A 25,167-nucleotide genomic window follows, 5' to 3' on the forward strand; every position below is an offset into this window, starting at 1 on the left:
AATAAATAAAAATACTGTGGTAATACCATGATAAATGTCCAAAAGCCCACAGTATCTATCCGGCTAGCAAAAATGTTCAAAGAATGTTTTGCTAACATTCCCATGAAAACGTTATTTCTGCATTTCAATTAGGCCTATTTCAGTTTTAAAAAAATATATTTTTCTTGGTTCTAGCCTACAAATAAAGGGACATTCCATCTTATAATTTTGCTAACTTTACTGTAACGTTACTTCTGTGAATGATCTCTGAACGTTCTTCTGCCTAGCTAGTAGCTAACATTGTACAAACTAAAACCTTTCAGAAAAAGAACGTTCCATGATTGACGTTTTTGTGCTAATGTTTTGAGAAAAGACCAGATAACTCGATAACGAACGTTCTATTAATGTTACTGGAAGAACCTTTGTTCATAATATTAAGAGAGCCTGGCTGAAAACACTCCTCAAACGTTTCAGAAACACTTAGTTTACATTTAGTACAACGTCTAAACCCCCACAGTATTATGATCGTTATTGGCTGAAAATGCTCCTCAAACGTTTCGGAAACATTTTAGAGTGTGAAATGCCACTTTCTACACCCGGCATGTACTTGCTGCTTCCCAGACTTGTGTGTGAGAAACACTCGATTCGGTTTACTAACGGGGAGCCGTGAGTGTGTGAGGTGTGATTGCACACACCGCCGCTAGAGGGCGCGCGAATCAAATAAACTCGATCGCAATTATTAAATATTTGACGCTGTTTTTTCTTCTTCCGAAGTTTTAAGTATTAATCAATAGGCCTATAAAGTCATTATCCCTCGGTATGACTCTCTAAAGACCTCTATGATATTTATCCTGTAATTTAGCCTCCCCGCCCTCTGCAAATACTAGATACGTGTTATTAAAAGCAAAGGAATTAGCCTACCTAAAAGAACAGACTTCATTAAGCTTGTTGTTTTTTGGGGTGTGGGTGGGGGTGACGTATGTGACGTAACCCAGTATAAAACACTGCCCCAGTATAAAAGCTTCAGTAGCAGCCGGCGTCTCCCTTTAGATGAACTCACTCTCACACCAGCTCCACTCTTCATCATCATCTTCATCTTCATCACCAGAATGGCTCCCGCTGGAGTAGTGTTCTGCGCTTTCTGCTTAATCACTCAGGTAAGACTTCACATCTTGTGCTTCATAAGATATACACTATGACGCTATTTTCTTCTGGAAACAAACTTTGTTGCATTATTTTCCTGTTATCTCAGTAAAGCTGCTTTGAAACACTGTGTTGTGTAAAGCGCTGTATAAATTAAAAGCTTTTTAAACGCGTTATTATAGATCTGCGTTTTAATGCACCTGGGGTCCTAAAGAGGATAGTGAATGTACATTTAAAATCAGCCTATGTGTTTGCTTTATATGTTAAAACTGAATGAAGTAGGAATGCAGGATTCATCCAATCCTCAACTCCATTCGTACGCGATTGTTTGGGCAAATTTGGGCACTTTGTTCGTTTTAAATGTGGAATCAGGGTCAAGATAATCACTCTAACGAGCTTAATTGAGATGATTTTCTACACAGACTACAATGCAGCCAAAGCATCATTAAAATACGAAAAAGTTTTTTTTTTTTTTTTTCTTTCTTTTTTTTTTTTTAATGCAATAGTAGCCAACAAAAAAAAAAATCCTCATCTTCTCTCAGGCTTTCCATTCAGAGAAAGGGAGAGTTTGTTAACAGCTCGACCACCGCGCTTGTGGCTTTGGGTGAATGAATCATTTAAAGTGTATCGATGTCTGTCCCGAGGCTTGAGTTTCTCAGAGACTGTTCTGTCTCGGACACCTGATCCGTGTCTTTCCCTGCGTGAGAACCCGAAACACACACACACTCTCTCTCTGCTCGCCTTTATCTCAGATTGCCTGGACCGTTATAAAGCATGCAGTTTCCCTCAGAGTATCTGATCTTAAGCGCTGTTTCAGGGCGCGCTCGTGATTTCCCCGCAGACGCACTTGTTGTTTTGCGCGCGTGTTTTAAAAGGCTCATTGGATCGTATGCATTTCATGCGACATGCAAATATGTGTGATTTGCATGAAAGAATCCATCCCGCTGAGATTTGAGGATGCAAATTAAGGTTTTGGAAGTGTTTTGCATAACTTAAGCGTGGCGCGTATCTACCGCGCGTAACTGTCTCATTTGCATGTGCTCGTGTGATAATGTCCTTTTTTTTCTTTTTTTTTTTTTCTTCTCCTCAGGTTTTGTCCCAGAGCACAGTCTCCCCGAACAACTCCACCGTGCAGGCCGGGAATCAGACCGTGAGCGCGAACGACACCATGGCCACGGACACGTACGGCTCCGCGAACGCGACCGCGCCCACCGGCACCGGCGTCATGACGCAGGCTCGCGCGCTCTACGTGCTCGTCCCCGTCGCCATGGCAAACAGCCTCCTGCATCTCTGCTGCTGAGGTTCACATCGATCATCATTCACATGTTCCTCGGGGCCAGCTCTGCCACTTCTCCTTCTGTAGCTTCACCTCAATTGGATTTTTTGGCCCTGGACACATGGAGGACATTATTAAAACCTCACCCGGCTTCCTTTCCCACAAGAAAACTTCCAGTTTTTGCATTGCTGAGCCTGTAGAGCGACATGAAGGCAGATGTCCCGGCACAAATCTGCTGGACGGGACATTGTATGATCTTTGGTTGATGGCCGGATCGTGCAAGATGCATTTTACACATTGTGATCCAAACTAAACTCACGTTTTTTTTTAATGGGTCTTTTGGGTTTGTCACTTGGAGTTGCAGGTGGATTTTCATCTGTGTATTTGCCCACTTTAGTTCTGAATCAAACTGTTAGTCATTCATTGGCATGAGATGGACACTTTGTAATATTGTTTTTCTCTTGCATAGTTTATATTTTGTACAAAATCGTTTTAATGTTTGTAAAACATGAGTACATGAGAATAAACAATGTACACTTGAACTAGTTTGGCTTGTTTGATGCATGGGAGATTAGAGGAACATTCGGATTTTTTTAGGTAACACTTTATTTTACAGTGTCCTTGTTACGTATGTTACATGTACTTACCGTAGTAATAACAGTAAATCATGCACAATTACATGCAACTAACCCTCAACCAAACCCTAACCCTATAGTAAGTACATGTAGTTGATTAATATCACTCAGTACTTAAATGTAAAATTACACTGTCATAACAATGACACCTTAAAATAAAGTGTAACCTTTTTTTCCATCAGTGTGCATAACTGTGAATGCATTAATTTTGTAGACCAATGCATGAGTCGGAATTATTTTTAGCTGAGCACAGGTGCTTAATTTGCATTCAAAATCAAATCCATCATGCATGAAAGTCTCTGGGAAACGTATGAACAATCTTCTGTTGTTTAGCTTCACACACACACACACACACACACACACACACACACACACACACACACACACACACACACACACACACATCCTCCTACCACCTGCAATCATTCTTCCATTTATGTGTTTGATTCACTTAATATCCAGAGTGAAGACAAGATATTATAAATCAGTCAAAACTATAAAGGGTGAAAGTGTCCGAAACAAGCAAGTACATTTACTAGTGCAGTCGAATCGATTAATCGCGATTAATCACATCTAACATCGGCTAAAAGTTTGTTTACGTAATATATGTAGGCTGTGTATATATATAATTGTATACTATGTGTGTCTGTGTATATATACATATACACATAAATGTGCACAATACAGACATATATAAATATAATAATAATATATACTTTTATGTTAGATGCGATTGATCGCGATTAATCACGATTAATCGATTCGACAGGACTGGCACATTTACAGACAAACGGCAAGTAACATTGAATTAAATGTGAACTTTTGAAGTGATAACATTTATCATAATATTCTAAGAATGTTGCCATTAAGATATTCAAAACGTTTTCTTGAAGGTTTCATTTCATCATTTTAAATACATCGGGAACTTACTTTTTGAATGTGCGACATTTGCTAATGAGTAGTAACATTACAAAATAAGATTTTAAACTAAAACACGTCATGAAAAATGTTTTTGCGCTAACATTTCAACATTATTAAAGACCATTTAACATTGAGTGACGTTCTAATGATGTTACTGGAAGAACGCTTATTCATAACGCTGGGAAAACCGTGCCGGAACGTTTTATTTACATGAATTTGATGAATCAGTCACGATGAGAGCAGGAACACTGATGAACACTAAATTAACAGCTTTTATTGAAGTCAAAATATTATGTAATATTGCGAATCAAACAAAACAAGTCACAATCGAAGGTTATTTTAAACGCTGTGGTTTGATATGGTCTCGGGAAGCAGGAGAGTTTCGGATAAAGGCACTTAATCATTGATCGTCCTGATGAATTATTCAGGGTGTGTGTGTGTGTGTGCGCAGGTTACGGTTACAGGACGACCGTGTGATGATGAAACCCGAACTGCATGCTGGGATAGAAAGTGAGAGCGGCGCTGTAGAGATGAGCTGATTACAGTTTTTTTTCCAATTGCTAACACACAATTGTACAAACCTGGTTTAATCAAAATACTGAACACAACTCACACAACCACACTCCCAAACTGCAAAATACCGCAATATCTGCAACCAAAACTACATCTAGCATTATCAAAATCAAACTTTTGCACGAACTTCACACTTCATTCATATTAGCAGGTTTTTAATCAAAGACACACTGTTGGGCGTAATGAAGAGCACTCTCATCTTCAGTTGCTTCGCCACAATACTAAAATAGTTCAAATTGTAGAACATTCTTCAGATTGTTCACATGCACAGAAATATTTGCAGAAACACACACACACATGCTGTTGAAACATTTATTATTTTATTTTTAAAGTGCAACATGTGCACAGCAGAAATATTTACACTGGACTGAACACAAATATGCTCACAGAAACAGTAAACTGGAAATATTGAAGTGTTAACAGTGAAGCGTTGAGGAGCTTGGTCAGGTGACGCATGTATCGGCCAATCAGATCATGAAGTGTCATTTTGAATGGCCGAGTTTTGGAAAACGTGACTTTATGTCAGATTGTTGTGTGTTACGCAGAGAAGCGTGTTCAGTGTGTTTAAAAAGTGCCATTTCGAATTGCAAAATGTGTGTAAAGCAGAAAATGTGTTTAGACTTTTGGAGACTTGAAGAGGTTTTGCTCAGTGTGTGTGTGAGTTTACATAATTGTGCTGTGTGTGTCAGTTTAGTGTGTGAGCAACTGGAAAAAAATGTAAACCACAGGATCTTCTGAACGAACAGACTCAGATCTGCTGAACACTCATGAACTATTGTGTGTGTGTGCGTGTGTGTGTGTGTGTGTGCGTGTGTGTGTGAGCAGGTCAGGCTTTGTTAAATGCTAGAAGTGGGCGTGTGTGTGTGTGTCTGGTATTTGCCGTAAAGTGACCAGGTCAGAGAAATGCTTCTGTCCCACAAACACACATTCAGCATGTGCTTTATACACACAAACACACATTTAGCATACACTTTACACACACAAACACACATTTACATACATTCAGCATGTGCTTTACACACACAAACACACATTTACACACATTCAGCATGTGCTTTACACACACAAACACACATTTACACACATTCAGCATGTGCTTTACACACACAAACACACATTCAGCATGTGCTTTATACACACAAACACACATTTACACACATTCAGCATGTGCTTTATACACACAAACACACATTTAGAGAGTCTTCTGCCTAATAAAATATCAAAATAATGCAAAAATATATAAACTTAAGTTGTTTAGAATGCTAGATTTGGTATGAAGGAATTAGTGAGTGTTACTGCAGTGCGTACCCGGATACATTTAATCTGGTGAGACTGAACATAGAGAATGGTCCACCTTCTGATTGGTTCATTTGCTATTACTAAATATAATGTTAGACATGATGCAAAGGTCACTTATTTGATATAAAGCTATATTGAAATTTATAGAGATTTTATAAGATATTGTATGCTACCTGCACCAGTGGCTCCAAAGCACTTATCACATATTGCTAATCATTTCAGCAAACTTATGTCAAAATATATAAAAAACATGATTTCAAGTGCAGCTTAGGGCTACCTCAGGAATCTTGCTAGAAGTCACTGGCGCGAATTGGCGCTTTGTTGCAGTTGCCTTTAAACACATACAAAAATTGCAGTAAATATTAAATTCCATTATAAACAAAAAATTATATATTAATATGTTATAGTTTGCAAACTAATGCTAAAATTTGAAAGGTGGCCGCTAGCTATATAAAACTAGGGTCTAGGGTACCTAATTTGCATTAAAACCTAGGGTCTTTTTGTTAATCTACTCGAGGCAAACTTTCGTTTAAAAGCATAATTAGGATGGAAACGCCACTTTTAAGTTTGACCGTATTCTCGTTTTAGGTTAAAATGCCTTGTGAATGGGGCACTTCTATGATAGCATCAGAAATCGCTATTTTTAAAACACTAATGCGGCTCGACACAACATGAAACTGTGCTGGAAGTATCACCAGGGGCTCTACACATGAACTCCAGCATTGAGAACAGTGTTTGTGTACACAGAGTTTACTAAAAAGAAAGATTTTGAACAACTCTCTGTGTTTCCGTCCACCGGCATTTTGTCAGTCAAAAATAGTCGATCTCAGTAACAGGATGGAAAGCTCCTAAAGCTTAGTTCAATATAAATTCACGGATAATTTGTTGTTTTGTCGTTAGTGAAAATCAATATTGACCTTGTATTTGAAAAAGGATTCTCATATAAGAAGCAATACTAAAATTCAGAGTCAGTTCATTCGCATTCGGAGATCGACTACTTTTGACTGTCAAAATGTCGGCGGACAGAAACAACAACAGCTACATTTAGTTGTTCAAAATCTTTCTCTTTAGTAAACTCTGTGTACACAAACACTGTTCTCAATGCTGGAGTTCATGTGTGGTGATACTTCCAGCACAGTTTCATGTTGTGTCGAGCCGCATTAGTGTTTTAAAAATAGCGATTTTTGATGCTATCATAGAAGTGCCCCATTCACTCCCATTCACTCCCTTTCACAAGACAATTTGACCGAAAACGAAAATACGGTCAAAGGTAAAAGTGGCGTTTCCATTATAATTATGCTTTTAAAGGGGACATATCATGCTAAATGCACTTTTTTAGCCCTTAAATGCATTTTGTTGTATATTTTGAGTGTTTAGAAGTACAGAAAAGATGAAATTATTCTCTTCAGGTGCTTCGTTGATATCTTTATATTCTGTTTTGGTCATATTTTTCAACCTGTTCAGATTTTTCTGTTATCTATGACGTTTTTTGAACTAATACGTCACAGTATTTGCAGCGGAACTGCCAAATAAGGACATTGACTTCCAGCCCAACACTTCGAGCAATCCGCCATTATTATTTCTCGCTGCAATTTTGTAGTCCAAGCTAAAGGATGCAGAAGTTACGAGAGGGTAAGTTAAAATGTTCGGTTGTTGGATGTAGTAACCCACACGCTTCATTACACCGTCTAATGTAAATGAACTGCCGCGCTTGTGACAGGGCGCATGTTTAACTGAAAGAACGAGCAGAGAGAGAGAGACCCGGTCGCGCGCGCTCTCTCTCTCTTCAGAGAGGCGAAAGTGTAAACAAGACATCACCGTCTCCAAACTAGACGCTGTCTTGCTCTCTCTCCCTCGCACATATTAATCAAAATAAATCGAGACGGCGGTAAAAGGTCGGAAGACCAAAGTTTCATGTATAAATACAGTAACACACCATTGCGATACATCCATATGAAGACGTTGTTCTGCAGGTTCGTCGTCTTCATTTTCATCTCGCTCCGGCTCCGACTCTGGCTCGAACATGTAAGGCTGGCTGGACAAGTCTTCCGTTGTTGACATTTTGTTAATAACGTGTGAATAAAAAGTTTATGTGCCGCTAGATAATCCTATCTCTGCTATCAGACTACAAAAATGGCCGAACGGGGTGGAGTTGAACCTCTGCATCCTGGAGAGGGGGCGGGGGGGTATGAAGTGTCTCAATTGTATTTAAAGAGACCGCACCAAAACGAGTTGCTCTCAGACGCACATCAGAAAAGGGGTAGAAAAGGGTCCTGTGGAGCTTTAATAATGAGGAATTTAGACCCAAACATTGTAGTTCCGCTTTATATAGACTACAAATGTATGATTTTTATGTAAAAAGGAACAATTTAAAAGCATGATATGTCTCCTTTAAACGAAAGTTTGCCTCGGCTAGATTAACAAAAAGAGCCTAGGTTGCATTTTGGCGAGAGTTACGCTGTAATGGTCCGGTCGCTTCTATGTGTCCAATAAAGACAGCGTTGTAGACACGCGGTGTAAAGCAACAATTAGGAAATAAAAAGCACGATGGAATGGTGCCAGTTACGTCAAATACAGTAGTATACTGTATACAGCAAATTTTAAAAAATACAGTAAGTCTCTGTATGTGGTGTTAGACTTCACAGAAAATTCCCATGATGCAATGGGAATCAGTTATTTACTGTAAAGAGAAATAGCAGTATAATACTGGGGGATTTACAGTAAATAACTGTAGAAATTATACAGAAAAGTCTAACAGTGAACTTCAGACAACATCAAAGCTGTGTGTGTTTCAACCCAACATCAAGAGAAAGAAATGAACATATTTTCATTTTCATCACAATTAAAAGTATTTATACAGCTTGAGTTTTTAAAAAACTGTTTTACGCTCATCAAGGCGGTACAAAAATACAGTAAAAACAGTGAAATATTATTATAATGTAAATCAGCTGTTTTCTATGTGAATATCTAGTAAAGTGTAATTTATTCCTGTGATCAAAGCTGAATTTTCAGCATCATTACTCCAGTCTTCAGAGTCACATGATCCTTCAGAAATCACTCTAATATGATGATTTGATGATCAAGAAACATTTATGATTATTATCAGTGTTGAAAACAGTGTGGAAACTGATACATTCTATTTCAGGATTTTTTGATGAATAAAAAGTTCAGCATTTATTTGAAATAGAATGTTTAGTAACATTATAATCCTGCGACACTAGAAGAGCTTTATGTGATGTTGGAGATAACACACGGTTTCCTGAGAGGACAGACTGGGATTGATAAGGGCTTGTTTGTGTTTGTTGACCTGTTTTTATCATTCAGATGCTCGTCAACACCTGTGTGTTTACCTGCGCATTAACACACACACACACACACACACACACTGAAGGATGTAGGAGCCATCAGATAAAGAGCCTTTTGTTTCAGCAATGCACTGATAATCCATCTCTCCCTCTCCCACACACACACACACACACACACAGTGTGAAAAGCGTTCGCCATTTAGGCTCATGGAATGTTGGGCTCAAAGCTACTTCCTGTTGCAGGACAATGCACTTCCTGTTGCTTTCGTCCTGCAGTCAGATCTGGAAAATACGAGAATATTCCTGTTCTCCGCCACTACCAGTTTGAAAACAGATTCATATTTATTGAAATGAAAGTACACAGCTAACAAAAAATATCTATTAATGTTTCTGGTAACACTTTACAAGAAGGTTCATTAGTTAACATGAACTAAGAATGAACAATACTTCTACAGCACTATTTAATATTAATTTCAACATTTACTAATACATTATTAAAATTAAAGGTTGTATTTGCTAACATTAGTTAAAGCACTGTGAACTAACATGAACAAACAATGAACAGCTGGATTTTTATTAACTAACATTAACAAAGATTAACAAATGTATTGCTCATGGTTAGATCATGTTAGTAAATGCATTAATGTTAACTAATGAACCTTACTGTAAAGTGAAATGCAAATTAAAAATGGAGGACACCTGGTTTATTCTTGCCTATTTATTGGGATAATCTTATAAAAGCTGAAAAGTCCCATTCGTTGACAACCATATAGACTTTCACCAAGACAGACGCTTCTGGGATTTCGGCCAATCACAGTCTATTTTCCCCGTGTATTAAACACACGATACGCTTATATGTAAATATGCACTGCTTTAACGACAAGGCAATGTCGCTGTTGTGGAAAAACTGAAACGACAGCAATCATATGATGAGATAAACACCATAACACCAGCTTCATCACACACACTTTCTGAGAAATACAGTAAATTAAAGTGTGTGAGTGAGGAGGAAGAAGAGAAACACACCCGGGGAAACTGGATTACGGCTCTCGATCTCTGCAGCTGCTGCTAAAGCACATCTATTAAGCAGTTTTTTTAAAGGTTTATGATTCAGATGTAAACTTAATTTTAAAAAAAAAATTGTCCTGACATGATTCAGACGTTAGGACAAAAAACCAGAAGCACTGCGTCACTGTGACGGTCGAGGGCGAGCGATGGAGTCATTAGTTTGCCAGGTCAGCTCTGTTGTTCTGCTGGAGGTTTTGCATGACACTGATCTCAGATAAGCAAACACAAGCCTCTCTCTTCTCTTGATTTAATGGACAAAGAAGATTCACTGCTGAGAATCAATTAACAATCTGATCCAATCCTGCTGTCTATTAAACACCAGCTCAGCAAAATCGACAGCAACACTAGCCTTGTATTCCAGTGCAACTATAACACCACTCTTACATTTAGTTGAGAAGTAAAATGACATGTAGAAATAAGTCGTTTTCAAAAAAAAAAAAAAAAAAAAAAGTGATTTTATGCTTAAAGATAAAAGATGTAAAAATTAGGGCTGTGAAAAGATTAATCGCGATTAATCGCATCCAAAATAAAAGTTTGTGTCTATATATGTGTGTGTGCACTGTGTATAATTATTTTGTATATATAAATACACACACATATGCATGTATATATTTAAGAAATATTTGTTATTTATATATAAAATATTTAAATTTATATATAATATAAATTATAAATAAATATATGCAATATATACATGCATATGTGTGTGTATTTATATATACAAAATAATTATACACAGTGCACACACACATATATCATGTAGACACAAACTTTTATTTTGGATGCGATTAATCGTGATTAATCTTTTCACAGCCCTAGTAAAAATGTAATTTCCACTGAAACAGGAAGACAGGGCGGGGCATATCGAACAGCTCCTCCCCTTTTTAAAAAACAGCCAATAGCGTTTGGTTGACATCACAGCTCATCCAGAGCCGTTGAGATCGTTAAAGACGCAGTTTCCTCATATCTTACCGTTTCTCCTTCTAATCTCCTCCATATCGCTTTAAAGGGGTGGTATATGCCCTTTCACAAGATGTGAAATAAGTCTCTGATGTCCAGAGTGTGTGTGTGAAGTTTCAGCTCAAAATACCCCACAGATATTTTTATATAGCATGTTAAAATTGACACTTTTAGAGGGTGAGTAAAAACACACCGTTTTGTGTCTGTTCCTTTAAATGCAAATGAGCTGCTGCTCCCGGCGCAGGGGGCGGAGCTTCAAGAACTCGCGGCCTTTTTCCTCACACACACATGCACTGAACATTTCAAAAACGTTTAGCCTTTTATATTCAAACCGGAGTCAGACGATGATGGAGAGACTCAAGAAGAAGAGACAACATGTAGAAGCAACAGGACATTTCTGAATGGTTAGTTGATGAGTTTATGTAGCTTATGTGTAGTTATCTTCTAGTCAGTGATTTGCATATTCTGTCTTGATAATCTTTAAATCGTGTTCCGGGGGCGGGGTTCCCTGTCCCCTATGTAGTGCACGATGTGACATTCACCATGAAGAAAACAGTAAATGTGTGAACAAGGGACTGATTTCAGCGCATCTATTTATAATGAAGGGGGCGGGGCTTCAGATTCTAGAGAGCATTTGATTGGACAGAAAGTCTGATGAGAAGCTGAAGTGCAGAGCTGATCCATATCCATAAGTGATAGACTAAGTTTTGAATGCTTATATCTTATAAATGTGAATTTTGTGATAGTTTTGGAGCGGACTAGCTTATAGATAACAGTAATGCTAACATATTCATACTTTACATTCCCGGAAGAAACTCAAGACTACAATAGAGGCGTTTCAGGAGTTCAGAAACACTGATATAGAGAATAACTTTGAAACCTTATTCAACATTACACACTAAAGACAGATGAAAAAAAGCAGATTATCGCTCTTTAAGATTATTTTATTATAATAAAACCAGTGCATATGTTTGACAGATGCAGATTACACGTGATTTACTCTTAGGACGAGAATAAACGCTCGTCATTGTGAAATGAGATTTCAGCTCGACTCATTATCATGTGTACTGGACAAACACACAGTTAATCAGACAAACACACAGTAATTGACTTCACACACACACACTTCATCGGGAATCTTCCGGCCTGATTGTTCCTCGATGGGTTTTTAAAGCGGCACTGACATCGATCTTCATTCAGAGGTTTTCATGTCTGAAATGAAACCTGCATATGAATCTTCAGAGAAAGAGCTGCTTTATGCTCATAAAACAATAGAGTAGCGAAAGCCTAATATTATATTCTGCACATCATGAGCTGTGTGTCGCGTGAAGCAGAAGTGAACGCATTGTGAGAGAGAATTCAGCATGTTTGCTTTTCCATAATAGATTAATAATGCCTGAAAGACTGTCCAGTACAATAGTACCCATAATATTCATTCATTCGGGTATTTAACATGCTCCTCCACAGAATACCATGGTATTACCACTATATGTCAAAAGAACATAATGTCCATACTTTAAAATTAAGTTATTTAGGTTCTGCTTTGAGAATGAATGAATGAATAAAATCACTAAACTTTTTCTTTTAGCATCTAAAAATATATTCAGAATTTCTCATCATTTTGACTTTGATTATTAAGTAGATGCATTTTATCATCTGAAACTCTGCATTAATTATAAACGACAGATCATGCATTACATTAGAAACTGATCGCTGTTATATTTAGTAAAGATAAAAACAAAGATCTTTTATTATTCTGATAGTTCACTTCTAAACAGTTCAACTGTTAAGCTCTCAGAACAGACGGTCATTATCTGTGCTGGCGCTCAGTTCCTTATGTAATATCTCAGTGTAATTAATGTGCGCTCATTATATTGTGAGCGACTGACAGCAATTACACAGCAGGACAAACAGCCTCTGTTCATCACGGAGAGCGAGTTTATTAATAACACTCATGCATCTACTTTAAAGCATTAATATACTTTTTTAAATACACACACATTCACTCTCTCTCTCTCTCTCTCTCACACACACACACGCACGCACGCACGCACTCTCATTCAGATCAAGACATTTTTCAAATTCGACACGTTTCCCATTAAATGATTTCTGAACGTTCCGAATGTCCGTTAACATTCCATTCTTCAAACATTATGGAACTGTTACTTTTGAATGTTCTGTGAACGTTAGACGAACATCCAACTGAAACATTTAAACAAATAAGAACGTTCCATGAATGATGTTCTTGCGCTAATGTTTTGAGAACATTATTAAAGACCAGGTAACGTTGATCGAACGTTCTATTAATGTTACTGGAAGAACGTTTGATCATAACGTTCAGGTATGACAGTAGAGTTGTGTTCATGTCTATTATTAGGCAGGACTGCCACATTAATCTAGAACTGATCTGATATTTGACACTTTAAATGCGTCTCATGCTCTCAGAATCTACAGTGTGATGAAACGCGTCACATTATGACGTCATTTATGAATATGTGTCATTTAAACTCTGGGTTGAAATTCCAGAATAAATATAGGTTAGTTATCCACTCCTGATATTAATGAATATATTTTGTGTGTGTGTGGGTGTGTATGTGTGTGTGTGGGTGTCTGTGTCTGTGTATGTGTCTGTGTGTGTGTGTGTGTGTGTGTGTGTGTGTGTGTGTGTGGGTGTGTATGTGTCTGTGTGTGTGTATGTGTATGTGTATGTGTCTGTGTGTGTGTGTGTGTGTGTGTGTGTGTGTGTGTCTGTGTCTGTGTCTGTGTGTGGGTGTGTATGTGTCTGTCTGTGTGTGTGTGTGTGTGTGTCTGTGTCTGTGTGTGTGTGGGTGTGTATGTGTCTGTGTGTGTGTGTGTGTGTGTCTGTGGCCGTACAGGATGTTTTTTCTGCTCTGTCCTGATTGTCTGGTGAACTTGGGCAGAACATTGTACTCACTCCCTCATCTGTGATGGTGAGTGTGTGTGTGTGTGTGTGTGTGTGTGTGTGTGTGTGTGTGTGTGTGTGTATGTGTGTGTGTGTGTGTGTGTGTGTGTGTGTTGGCCTCAGGTGTCCCTGAAACACAAGAGATTCTGCTGAATGTTAAGGGTTTTTCACGAGAATCAGAATGTAATATGTCTTGTAAATTGTCTTTGAAAGGTCAGTGTTAAACGGGGTCAGAGTTGAAGATGTTTGAACTTTGACCTCATGTGAAACACTGTGTTTTGATGCTTCGCTTCACTGACTTCAGGAACATTAATAGAACGTTTGTTTAAAGTATTAATAATGATCTCAAAACTTTAGCTCAAAAACATCATTTATACATCGATCATGTTTCAGTTGGATGTTTGTTTTTAAATGTAACGTTTTTTAAATGTTTCTTCCGTTTCAGATTCAAAAGTAACGTTCCATAATGGAATTTTTACAGTGTTCACATAATCAACAAAAACATTCTTAAAACATGTTAATAAATGAAAAGTCAGTGGTTAGTGTTTGAGTATTAGATTGAAATGGATCTGACCTTTGACCTCTGATGATCCCAGCTCCTGATGCCCATGTGACCTGCACCTGCTCCCATGATGCCGAGCAGATGATGTCATCGACTGTGAGTCTGCAGACTCTGATGAACCCGCAGAAACTCAGACGATTCTTAAATGTTTCACGTGTTCTTCACACACTGAGTAAGGATAACGCAGACGTGTGTGACGTGTGTTTGTCAGCCATCAGATACACAACTTTATTCTGGAAATGAGAAAAAACTACTGAAAAACACAAGCCCAAAGTGGCGTATAATAAGCGGACTTGGCAACTCTGCGGTTCCTCTAATCCTCGGCTCTTTGTCCGGGGCTTTATGTGGATCCGCTCGGATTTACCCACGTGCCCCGGGGCTGAGCGTTTCCACGGCGACCGGAAGCTGATGCACTGATGCTGACGACAGCAGACGCTGACTTACCGTTCAACACCACATCAGCACTTTTAGAGTACACACACACACACACACACACACACACGTATACACTCACTCACTCACTCACTCTCACACACACACACACACACACACACACACAGGTGGTAGAGCATTATGTGTGAGTGTGAGTGTGTGTGTGTGTGTGTGTGTGTGTGACTGTCTGTCTGTGTGAGTGTGTGTGAGTCTGTCTGTGTGTGTGTCTGTAAAGTGTGTGTGAGTGAGTGAGTGAGTGTGTGTATCTGTCTGTGTGTGTGTCAGTGTGTGTGTGCGTGTGTGTGTGTGTGTGTGTGCTTGCGCTCTGACATTATAAATAAACAATTTAGACATCAGAGAAAAACAATGCAATTAAATAATGCAACTAACCGTATAATCACGCAGAGCCAAAACTAACAAACCAAACGAGGAAACACTTCTCATCGTTTACAACTGAGAAACTATAACACTAGCCTGAGGGAAAACTGCTCGTTTAATATTAAAGTCCCCGTGAACCGGAAGTTGCAAACGACTTTTCTTCAGTGTTATGACGTATTTCCAAGTGAAACGGAATATTGAACAGAGGGCGGGGTTTTACTCTAGCGCTCCTCCTCTCCATCTCTCGCTCATAGCAGACTAACGGTCTGAGGGGAGTGGTTAAGCGTTTTCAAACCAAGCCGTCAAACCTACGTCATCAGAGAAGGAACGCCATTCCAGACCGGAAGAAACTTCAGATTTTGATTAAAGATTACCATGGTAAAAAAATTTTTTTATATATATTTACTTGCACGGATTAATTGTTCACCACAAGACTAGTATTATGCGCTGACCCCTAACAAAGTAAATAGGGTCAATTTTGATTTCATGGGGACTTTAATGTAATAATAATTCCAGTAATTAACTTTAAGAATATTGTAGTGCTATAGTGTGTTGGGCTTCCAATAAAATCTGGTTTCTAAAGCAAAACCAGTTGAACAACACGAGTTATATTAACTGAAATGTTTCTGTTCGTTATAAATCAAGGGATATTTGACTCAGGTGGGCGTGGCCTTGGACGACAACAGGCCCAGTGCATTATGGGTATTGAAGTTTTCCTATCTATTTGGCAAAACGGGCTTTTCTCTAGTCTTTTCTCTTGATTTTGCCTTTCTACTGTATATAGGCAGTCATGTTTTATTAAAAGCTCACTTTTCCAGCAGTGAAGGAACCTTTAAGAGTGTTTGTGCTCAATTTGACACACATGATGACACACACACACACCTGTAATATTCCTTAACTCATTACCATTAAGTTATAAAAACGTTATTTCTGAACATTATTTGGTTACATTAAGGGAACAGTAACATTGTATCATTCTTCAAACATTATGGAACGTTACTTTTGAATCTGAACGTTCTGAAACAAGTAGAAACATTTTTAAAATGTTAGACAAATGTCAAACTGTGTCAAACTTTTATCTAACGTTCTATTAATGCAATCTATTAATGAAGAACGTTAGTTTCAGAACTTTGAGAGAAACTTTGCAGAACGTTAGTGCTGACTGTGAGAAGAAAGCATCGGTTTCTATTGTTCAAGTGGCCCGTGAAACACGAGCGAATCACAGCGTCCGAATTAGTGGACAGAGAACAGCCGAATTCCCCAGACAGCCAATCAGCACAGACGAAATCCCCACGGGCCAATCAGAACAGAGGGAATCCCCACGGGCCAATCACACGTCTCAATGATCTGAACAAGGCAGCAGCTGATTAACAAAACAAACATTTACTTATAAACACACTTATACAGCTTAAAAAGAAGCAAATGTCCATATAGGTACAAAGTCAAACTGAAACATTATTATTGTTCAAGTATGTGCTTTTGTAAAGGCAGCTTGGACGCGTCTCAACGACGGTTTATAAAAATAATACAATGTCCAGTAGAATATGATCATATTCCATTCGCTGATAGATGAGATTTCCACAGCTCGTGGTCCCTGTGGTGCAGCTGCCTCACAGGACACTGGGCCCCCTGGCGCAGCTCTGCCACAGAGCAGTAGGTCCCCTGATGGAGCTGCGTGGAAGGGACTCTCAGAGGATCTCCAGGGACCATCTCTGATTCATTTTGTTTGGGTTGAATTCATTGAGAATAATCTGGCTTTTGTCAAACTGCTGACCTCCTGTAGAGAGAGAAAGAGGGTATCTTTTTAAAATGTGCATTTCCTTTGTGCATTTTGGCTTATATTAGTAATACTTGTTGTTTGAATCTAATTAAAACTTTCAAGAAACACTGACATCAAAATCAGCGTTTTGCATCTCCAATTTTACGACACTTTTTTTTTATTGCACATTTTGAAACAGCTAATGATGTATTATTTAAATGACAAATTCTTAACTTAATTGGAGTGTATTTTAATTATTATTATTATTTCACTGTAAAAAATTATGTTCTTCCTCAATATTTCTGTCTTGTTTTCCAGCAAAAGTGTGGCATTGAGTGCTTAAATGGCAATTGTCAATCATAACGGCACTAGAAATCATATCCTTTATGCAAAATCTATGAATTATGAATGATGACAGGCATTTCTTCATGAGATTCAGCCTGTTAAATGTTTAATGATTTGTATTTGGGTGAGTTTCTGTCATTGTTCATTAGTTTCCGACCCGCCTGTCATCTGTTGATCTCCACATGTGTGTCGCGTGTGTCTTTCAGTCAGTGTCTCTGAATAAGAGCATCTGTCACATGAGGATTAACAGAGCCGTTCTGTGTGAATCCAGCAGGTGGCGCTACACGCTCATCTATTCTTTCATCTACTGATGCAAACAGCCACATTTCTGAGGTTAGCACAAATCATGTGGATTTATGAGACAGATATATTAAGAGTAATGACTTCCAGCAGACTAAACTCACTGGTTTTCTTTTCCATAGAGTCATTAAAGGAAGCAACACACAACAGTTAATGAGTTAATGCCATAAATCACACAGGTTTCTGTTAAAGGAATGTTAAAAACTTAAACCTGGTTACCACAGAAAATACTTTCACACTCATTTCTCGGTTAGTAAAAACAAAGGCGTTTCAATGGAAGTCTATGTGGAACAGGTTACGCTGAAATATAATCAAGTACAAATAGTTAAAAAAGCTGAAATGTTGCCTTTGCAATAAACTGAAATGAGTTTAAGTTGAAGCACTACAATTAGTAACTGGAAACTAAAACTGAAATAAAAATAAATAAACTAATAAAATGACAAAAGCATATAATTATATGATTAAATAAACATGCAACTAAAAAATAAAAGCTAATTCAGATGTAATAAAAATGGAATACAACTAAAATAGCACTGAATTCAGTATATTTGCCTTGTTTTCCAGCACTAATATCTAAACAGTCTTAAATCAAGATGCTTTTACTGGAGAAGAACATTGACTGAAGATATTAAGATGTGAAAAAATCATCAAAATGAAGTGAGTTTGTGTTTAAAATAAGAACTAATATCTGACAATGGAGTCAGAAGTATAAACTTAATTCAGAGAGAAAACAGGATTATTTTTCTGACTCCATTGGCAGATATTTGTTCTTGTTTTAAACGCAAACTCACTTCATTTTGATGCATTTTTCAGAAAACAAGACTTAATATCTTAATTTTGCTTCTCCAGTAAATGTATGTTTCGATTTGTACACTGGAAATCAAGACAGAAACATTGAGTTAAAACATAATTTTCACAAACTGAAGGTTGAAATGAGTCTGGTGGATCTCACAGACACTCGTGGACGCATTCCTTGCCCTGGTGTGAGAGTGTTTCGAGCGCTCTCTGACCTTTGACCTCCAGCACGAGGTTTGGTGCGCTGTGACTCCGGATGATCCCGTCGCTCGTGATGTTCCAGAGCTGATGAGGTTTGCCGAACTCTGAAGACAGAACCGCTCGAGATCCGGGCATGAACCCACATCCACACAGCAGTCCAGCAGCCACTGACACACACACACACACACACACACACACACACACACACACACACACACACGTCATCACTAATGCTTTATCAGCAGCACTAACATAACTAATATAATGATGCTATCAGATGGTTATACTATGGTACCTAAAAGTACAAATGGTGCTATATATATATATACAGTCAAACCCAAATATATTCAGACACCTTTCTCACATTCTCACAGTTTATTCGCTATAGTTTAGAGAACGGTAATGAAATATGAGCAGAACTCAGTTGATATTTGACTGGTTTAGTCCGTCCTTCTGTTAGACTGTCTCACACATGAATTATGTTGAATATCTGTCAGCTGTTAAATTTAACTACACAATTAGATAATAGCAGTTTAGCTCAACCAATCACCAAGCAATGCTTCATTGTGTTCAGTCTGTGTGTGAAAAGAGCATTAGCAATTCAAGAAAACACACTTCAGCAAAACATGATCAGCTCAAAGTGTCCCAATCAGTTTCGGTCCTAAATGTCACTGGTAGTCTCTGTATGAAGAATTATTGGGTATAATATGTCACAGTTTACTTTATTTTGCTCTCTTCACTGACATAATGAACTATAGTGTCCTGAAATATATAAAAAATGATATCTGGTGTCTGAATAATCTTTGGTGTGACTGTACACTGTATATATCTCTACCTTGCACTGCAAGCGGCCGTCCTGATAGGCCCAGATCTGATCGGCTCCGCCCCTCTCCTCGCTCCCCTGGATACGCATCAGTTTGATGTCATCGAGTGACCCGGTGACTGACATCATTAGCCCCGCCTCTTCGTTACGCAAGCGGAACAGCGGTTGCTTCTGGAAGGGAGAAATGACATGATGACACTTTAATAGTCAAGTCAAGTCTCCTCATTTATACAGCACTTTAACAATATAGACTGTTATTGACGACGCACACATGTGTATTACGTGTTTAGTCTATAGATATGTGCGTTTGAATATATATGTGCGCAGGCGTGTAGTGTTTCTTTACAAACTGACCTCAAAAAATGACTTATCTGGCCTTAAAAATTCATAATACAGAATTACCATGTGAACTGGACTTATCTTGACGTTTTATCTGTACAGAGGTGAAGGGAAGGAGGCCTTCACAGGGTCCCGCCCCCTAGTGTGACATCACTGCGGTGGGCGGAGCCTCTCACCTGCATGAGTGGGCGGAGCGATCCGATTCGACGCCAGGAGGAGAGTTTGGGCCAATCAGGAACAGCGCCGGGCTTCAGCAGGATCTGAGAACCTCTGAAGTTACAGGCCTCGTACAGAACCCACCTGTCAATCAACACACACACACAGGCTCAAACACACGTTTGCTAACGACACACACTGTATGTGTGTCTCTAAGCTCACACTCCGTTTGTTTTGAGTTTGTGGTCAGCTCAGGCTAAATATACTGTACGTCCCCAGATGCTCTCTCTTTTATGGAAAGAATTTGGCAATTGTGGAAAAAGTTTGAGCCCAGAGCGAGTCTGGCGTCTGCACTGCAAAAGCGAACACTAGAGCTTGGCATTAACATGCTGCGAACCTAAATGCACAATACACACTACTAAAACACATTATAATACACAAATAGCAAGTAATATAGTTCTGGTTATTATGCACACTGTAAACATGATTTATTGTAATTAAGTACATTTAGCCTTTCAAGATGTCATGTTTAGTTGAGTGTGTCACTTCTGCGCTGTAGATGTTCAGCGAGGACAGTTTCCTGATGTTGGAGAGACGGTGAGCGGATTCACAGGAGTGTGTGTAATGTCACACACGGCTGAAGTCTTTCCACACACTGAAGATGTTTAGAGACTCTATAACTGCTCGGTCAGACCGTATATAAACACTGAATCACTGTGTTCATGGAAACCAGTAAACATGCCAATATGTGTGGAGAAACACACACACACACACACACATGTTCAGAAACCGCTGGACGGAGCGAGACAGAGTGGAACCAAAGGCAGGAGACTCAGTGTTTTTATAGTGAAGCAAAAAACTAAAGCTAGTGCTTGTGTGTGTGTGTGTGTGTGTGTGTGTGACTCACATGCCGCCCTCCACCAGTATGGACGAGACTCGGGTACAGCTCTCCGTCAGCTGCAGGTTCACAGAGCTCGACTTCAGGACGGTTCTCCTTCCTCTGAGTCCCGAACGCTCGAACAGAACGACAGACGGCAGAGAAAACTCCTGACACACAGAGGAACAATTATTTCAGTAACATTTCTACAGTCTTATGTGAGATGTCGGTACACAAAAGCTCCAAATATTAAAGGGGGCCTATTAAGCCTTGATGTTTCTCTACTAGAGCAGGTTTTCCTGCTGGAATGTTGATTATTCTCCTCATATTCTCCATTGTTGCGGCTCCTCTCTTCCCAGTCTGTCAGTAACGCTCTGTTTAGTTCCTGTCTCTATGAAGCCCCTCCTCCTGAAAAGCACACTGTGCTCTGATTGGTCGCCTGGAGCAGTGTGTTGTGATTGGTCGAGCGCTTCGAGTGTGTTTGGGAAATGTCCCGCCCCTTTCCATAACCGCCAATTTAACACACTACTAACTAACTCAACCAGGCCCCGCCCCTTTATTCTGCGCATTAATTATTATAATGAGGAATATTGTGACGTGTTCGTTCCCGGAAGAAACTCAAGACTACAATGGAGGCGTTTCAGGAGTTCAGGAACACTGACACTGATATAGAGAAGAACTCTTTTTCATGATCACGCAGCAACATTGCACACTAAACACAGATGAACAGCAGAATATTTTAACTAAAATAACTAAAATATGAATTTAGATGTATTTTAGACTCACGTGTCCAGTGGGTTGGACGGACAGCACTGATGTGTCGGGGTGTGTGAAGCCCATCGTCCTCAGATCTGGATAAACCCCTTCTTCCAGAACACACTGATGTCCAGAGAAACTCTCACAGCCAAACGCCAGCCAGCTATACACACACACACACACACACACACACACACACACACACACACACACACAGAGAGAGAGATGTTAATATGAGGGCAGAGAAACACACACACACGCACACACATTCATATAAGAACAGAAAAACACAGACAGACACACACACACACACACACACACACACACACACACACACACAGAGATGTTCATATGAGGGCAGAAACACACACACACACACACACACACACACACACACACACACACACACACACACACAGAGATGTTCATATGAGGGCAGGAACACACACACACACATACACACACACACACACACACACACACACACACACAGAGAGATGTTCATATATGGGGGTATTATTGTTGCAATATTCCAAATAAATAGATTAAGATCCACAAATAAATGTAAAGAGATTCACAAAAAAATATAAAATACACAAATAAATAAAATGAGATTTGCAAATAAATAAAATATTTACAAATGTTTTATTATTTTACAAACACAACTCTGCCTGGCATTTATTTGTGAATCGGTTCCTGTGCATTTGTGAATCTCCTCACGCATTTGTGGATTTTGAAACACTTCTAGCGTCGACGTGCAGACAGATCCACAAATAAGTGGACTCCACCCACCGTGTACTCAAGCCAATCAGATAACGGCCACATCGAGCTGGCCAATCGTAGCACGTTCTCGCTTCAACCAATCACGTTTGGCTTTACACTCGGGGCGGGAACTGATTCTTGCATCCTTGAAAGGAGCAGTAGTAGCGCTGAACTGTCTGTGTGGTAAAAACACTCTGTTTTCAAAAGATTTTAAGGCCTCTTTATATTTCCATCAGGATACACTCAGGGAATTATGATAATCAGAGATCCCGAGCATCATGAACAGTCTCTACACCGGCAAGAGGCGCGACACAGCGCGTCAAAAGCAAATAGGCACTATCTATTCACTGCTGCCGTAGCAGTTTCAAATAATGTAAAACTAGCATGTTTGAAACGTTAACACATATTCCCTATGTGACGTCTGCTTAGCTGCAGACACTCGTACTCTAAACGGCTCTGATCGTAGCCTACTTTGACTAGTGCTGGTTACTTGAAAAATCATATTTCGTGATAGTGTCCTGGACACTGGCATTCATTGATAGTAAACGGATGCCCGCACTTCTTCTAGATAGATAGAAGATAGATTAGATTAGAAGATAGATAGATTCTTCTAGATAGATAGCCTCGCACGGGGTAGACACGATGCAAGAAATTACAGGACATACGATTTTGCCTTTTAAAGCACAATTGCGGTGACAAATAGCAATAGGACATAAATAAATGTCATGTAGAATACCAAATATGAGCCCAAATGACCACCCAATATGGAACAGTACGAGCCTCAGCATCAGCGTGTGCTGCAAATAAAAATCTTGCCATGCAAATTAAAAACTCGTGTAGCTATTTATGGGTTGAACCCAGTTATTCATTAGTCAGCTACTTGATGCTTTTCTGTTCTATCTTGAATAACGTGACGCGTCCATAATGCGCTGTTCCCGAGATGTAAAGGGCTGTTTCTCTGGCTTTTTTCAAGGCTCATACAAATTGTGGCTTGGCTTGACAAGCAGTCTAATGGTGTAATTCTAACAAAATCCAAATTTTAAACATATTTTATGGGCCTTTACGCGTACACTTCCTATTTGAAATGCAGATGAATGAGCACAGAGCAAGATCGCCCAGTGTAAAGCCAAACGTGATTGGTTGAAGCGAGAACGTGCTACGATTGGCCAGCTCGATGTGGCCGTTATCTGATTGGCTTGAGTAGGCGGTGGGTTGAGTCCACTTATTTGTGGATCTGTCTGCACGTCGACGCTAGAAGTGTTTCAAAATCCACAAATGCGTGAGGAGATTCACAAATGCACAGAAAGCGGTTCACAAATAAATTCCAGGCAGAGTTGTGTTTGTAAAATAATAAAACATTTGTAAATATTTTATTTATTTGCAAATCTCATTTTATTTATTTGTGTATTTTATATTTTTTTGTGAAACTCTTTACATTTATTTGTGGATCTTAATCTATTTATTTGGAATATTGCAACAATAATACCCCCATATTCATATGAGGGCAGAAACACACACACACACACACACACACACACACACACACACACACACACACACACACACACACACACACACACACACACACACACACACACACACACACACACACACACACACACACACACACACACACAGAGAGATGTTCATATGAGGGCAGAAACACACACACACACACACACAGACACACACACACACACACACACACACACACACACACACACACACACACACACACAGAGAGATGTTCATATGAGGGCAGAACACACACACACACACACACACACACACACACACACACACACACACACACACACACACACACACACACACACACACACACACACACACACAGAGAGATGTTCATATGAGGGCAGAAACACACACACACACACACACACACACACACACACACACACACACAGAGAGATGTTCATATGAGGGCAGAAACACACACACACAGATGTTGAAATGAGGGCAGAAAAACACAGAAAACAAAAAAAACACACACGAGAAAACAGATCTAACCTTCCAGCACAAACCCTGCAGGAGCGCACGATGAAGCCCTCAGGCATTCTGGGTAATGAGTCCAGCAGAACTACAGACGTCCCGCCGAACCCTGGCTCAGGAAACAGCTCGATCTACAACAAGATCAAACTCCATAATCAACTTCAATAAAATATAATAATAATAATAATAATAATAATAATAATGATAATAATAATAATGATAATAATGATAATAATAATAATACATATTTTCTTTACTAACCTGGGAGTGGCAGGAGCTTTCGAGATTTTCCTGAAACATAATTAAGCGTAAAATCAAACGCATTAACGGCTGATCTCGGGTCATTAGAAATCTGCTCTCACTGAGATCATCTTTGCATAATTCACCAAAATAAATATCTCCTTTCTTTATCTAACATTATCTTATTTTTAACTAACACAATAAAAATTATATTTATCTAACATTATCTTATTATCACCTCTCCAGTGAACAAAAGTATACTTTATCATATTTGAAATATATTTCCTAATATTTAATATTTCCTTTTTCAATAGTGCACTGCAAATACACTACCAGAAATGTTTACTATC

General features: G+C 39.0%; 1 protein-coding gene and 2 long non-coding RNA genes across 3 annotated transcripts in view; 1 reads left to right on the forward strand and 2 right to left on the reverse strand.

Moving 5' to 3' along the window:
• LOC307158029 overlaps positions 1-25,167 on the reverse strand; it is a 399,912-nt gene that overhangs the window by 178,246 nt on the left and 196,499 nt on the right. The gene's annotated exons all lie outside the window — the stretch shown is intronic.
• Positions 16,002-16,594, forward strand: LOC307158030. The gene is made up of 2 exons (XR_013821175.1): positions 16,002-16,156; positions 16,239-16,594. It is a non-coding gene; the product is annotated as an uncharacterized lncRNA (long non-coding RNA).
• The window catches only part of crybg1b (crystallin beta-gamma domain containing 1b), a gene marked incomplete at its 5' end in the record, with an annotated part of 32,330 nt that continues 24,094 nt past the window's right edge, over positions 16,932-25,167 (reverse strand). Inside the window, 8 exons of the mRNA XM_079868780.1 lie at positions 16,932-17,231; positions 18,869-19,021; positions 19,690-19,848; positions 20,193-20,316; positions 21,080-21,219; positions 21,836-21,968; positions 24,596-24,708; positions 24,839-24,868. Of these exons, the coding sequence (XP_079724906.1) occupies positions 17,172-17,231; positions 18,869-19,021; positions 19,690-19,848; positions 20,193-20,316; positions 21,080-21,219; positions 21,836-21,968; positions 24,596-24,708; positions 24,839-24,868 (912 nt within the window). The 3' untranslated portion in view covers positions 16,932-17,171. The remainder of the gene's footprint in view (positions 17,232-18,868; positions 19,022-19,689; positions 19,849-20,192; positions 20,317-21,079; positions 21,220-21,835; positions 21,969-24,595; positions 24,709-24,838; positions 24,869-25,167) is intronic.

This window comes from Squalius cephalus (assembly GCF_949319135.1).
Source record: "Squalius cephalus genome assembly, chromosome: 4".
Taxonomy (NCBI): Eukaryota; Metazoa; Chordata; class Actinopteri; order Cypriniformes; family Leuciscidae; genus Squalius; species Squalius cephalus.